This window comes from Carassius gibelio, chromosome B11, assembly GCF_023724105.1.
Source record: "Carassius gibelio isolate Cgi1373 ecotype wild population from Czech Republic chromosome B11, carGib1.2-hapl.c, whole genome shotgun sequence".
NCBI lineage: Eukaryota > Metazoa > Chordata > Actinopteri > Cypriniformes > Cyprinidae > Carassius > Carassius gibelio.
The window spans coordinates 16,619,098-16,621,094 of NC_068406.1; the positions used below are offsets into that span (position 1 = coordinate 16,619,098).

A 1,997-nucleotide genomic window follows, 5' to 3' on the forward strand; every position below is an offset into this window, starting at 1 on the left:
GGGTGCCACTGACCTGCTACTCTTAAAATGATGGAAATTATCTAAAAATACCTTCATAAAAAACAACAACAACAAAAACATTCTAACAATCCCAAATATTTTTTTATACTTTGTATGATGGTTTGTAAATAGCATGGTTGTGACAACAAAAAACCCCACACAATTACATATCATAAAATTACATATAAAACTTTTTTTTTAAGTATCACTAGAGCCTGTGTGATGTTACTGAACTCAAAGCAAGTGAAATATTAGAAGACCTTGAGGATGAAGGCTACCTTTGATAGTAAGTTACCTGAATTATTTAAATATCTGGCATGATAACTTAAAAGCTTAAAAAGAGGTAATGTTGTAATTTAAGTCAAAAACGGAAATGTTGCAAAGTTGTGAAACCTGCTTTGTTCAAACGTCTCAAGATCAGCGAACAGTGCAGTAGTTTATCTGTTCACGCATCAGATGAGACCAGACTGAGATTTCAGTGATTGGAATACTAGTCCAAACAACCAAGGATCGTCAGGTTCCTGTGAGCGAGCGTTTACAGTAGAAGTCCATTCAAATCAAATACATATGGTTGAAAAAGTTGGCCTCCGGAATAGATAATGATTTAATTACACGACTGAACAAACGACAACAGCAAACGGAGCAAAATATCACTTATGACTGAACCCTCGTGAGTCGTGAAATCGTGGGAAAATTATCGCGTCATTCACACAATCTCCATATTTTCCCTCATACTGATTTATAGGCGACTTATAGCAAATTAAGTTGTATTTGCGGTTTCCTGTAAAGTAATAATTAATATAATGTTACAGAGCTTAGTAGCTTAGTTGAGCAGCAAACGTTTAAAAGACACCGCGCTAACCCCTCGTGTCAAAACTTGCTTACTTTTCTTTAAAGAAAGACTGAACCTTACCTTGTCCCGGCCATTCTTCTCACATTGTACGGTTAAAACACAAAAAATATAATGAGGAAAGGTAAAGACAGTAAAACTTTATCCCCTAAGTCTGTAGGACGTCCTGCGCGAGAGCTTCGTGTTATGCCTCGAGTCCCAAGTGCTGCTGCGCGCGCGTCTGTTGGCTGGGGGTGTCTCGTGCGTGGGCACCTCTCTCTCTCTCTCTCTCGCTCTCTCCACCCCCTACACACACAGATAGAGTCACCACGGTTTGCTACACACTGAATAATTGATAATAAACAAATAATTAATAAAATAAACTACATGCTTTGGAGAGTTTAGGTGTTGGGTTATACTACACGACAGGTGCAAGTTCAGGTGGAGTTGGATTCATATATGTTTGATTGCCTGAAGGAATTTATATCGGATTATTCAAACAGCGCCACCTGCAGGGGAACAAGGTAACATGTTATAAACGAGGAGCACAAACGATTCCAATGTGGTAAAAAAAAATTAAGTCAAACATTTATATATCAAAACTTGCAAAATGAACAAAAATCTGCCGGCTACATAAAACTCGATTAAGAGCTGTTTGTGTGCAAAATAGAGCTGTATAATTCTAGATGAGACTTTTTTATTATTATTTATTATTAATTGAGGTTGAAGTTCTCACAATTTTAAAGAAAAAATATTAGACATCTAAACAAAATCTCACTGAATTTATGAATGGAACCGTTTAATGATCAGTGTTTTTGAATAAATTTGATTCAAATACAAACAGCCCCTTTTTGTCAACTAAAAAAAAATTGATAGGTGGAATTGAAATTTGAATTTTACAACAAGTATCCGATTCCTGGCCGATTCTTGAATTGGAATTGATTTTCGATTCCCAACCCTATGCTACACCGCTTAAAATACACAATATTCATGATAATTTAGGGTTTGGCTGCTATCTATCTTGTCTCCCAGCCTAGCCAAGCTGGTTTTAGCATGGTCATTCTTAGGTTGTTGTGTTCTTTCTTTATGTTCCCCAAATATATATGGGGACTTAATTAATCCTCTTCGTCCCAAGTGAGACCAAAGGCAGCAAAAAGAAGTACACATG

The 1,997-nt window shown here is 36.6% G+C and overlaps 1 protein-coding gene across 1 annotated transcript in view; it reads right to left on the reverse strand.

Annotated features, from left to right (window-relative positions):
* The window catches only part of LOC127968408 (rho GTPase-activating protein 39), a 28,362-nt gene extending 27,074 nt beyond the window's left edge, over window positions 1-1,288 (reverse strand). The window contains exon 1 of the mRNA XM_052569608.1: window positions 914-1,288. Within this exon, the coding sequence (XP_052425568.1) occupies window positions 914-927 (14 nt within the window). The 5' untranslated portion in view covers window positions 928-1,288. The remainder of the gene's footprint in view (window positions 1-913) is intronic.
* Window positions 1,289-1,997: the final 709 nt, after the last annotated feature.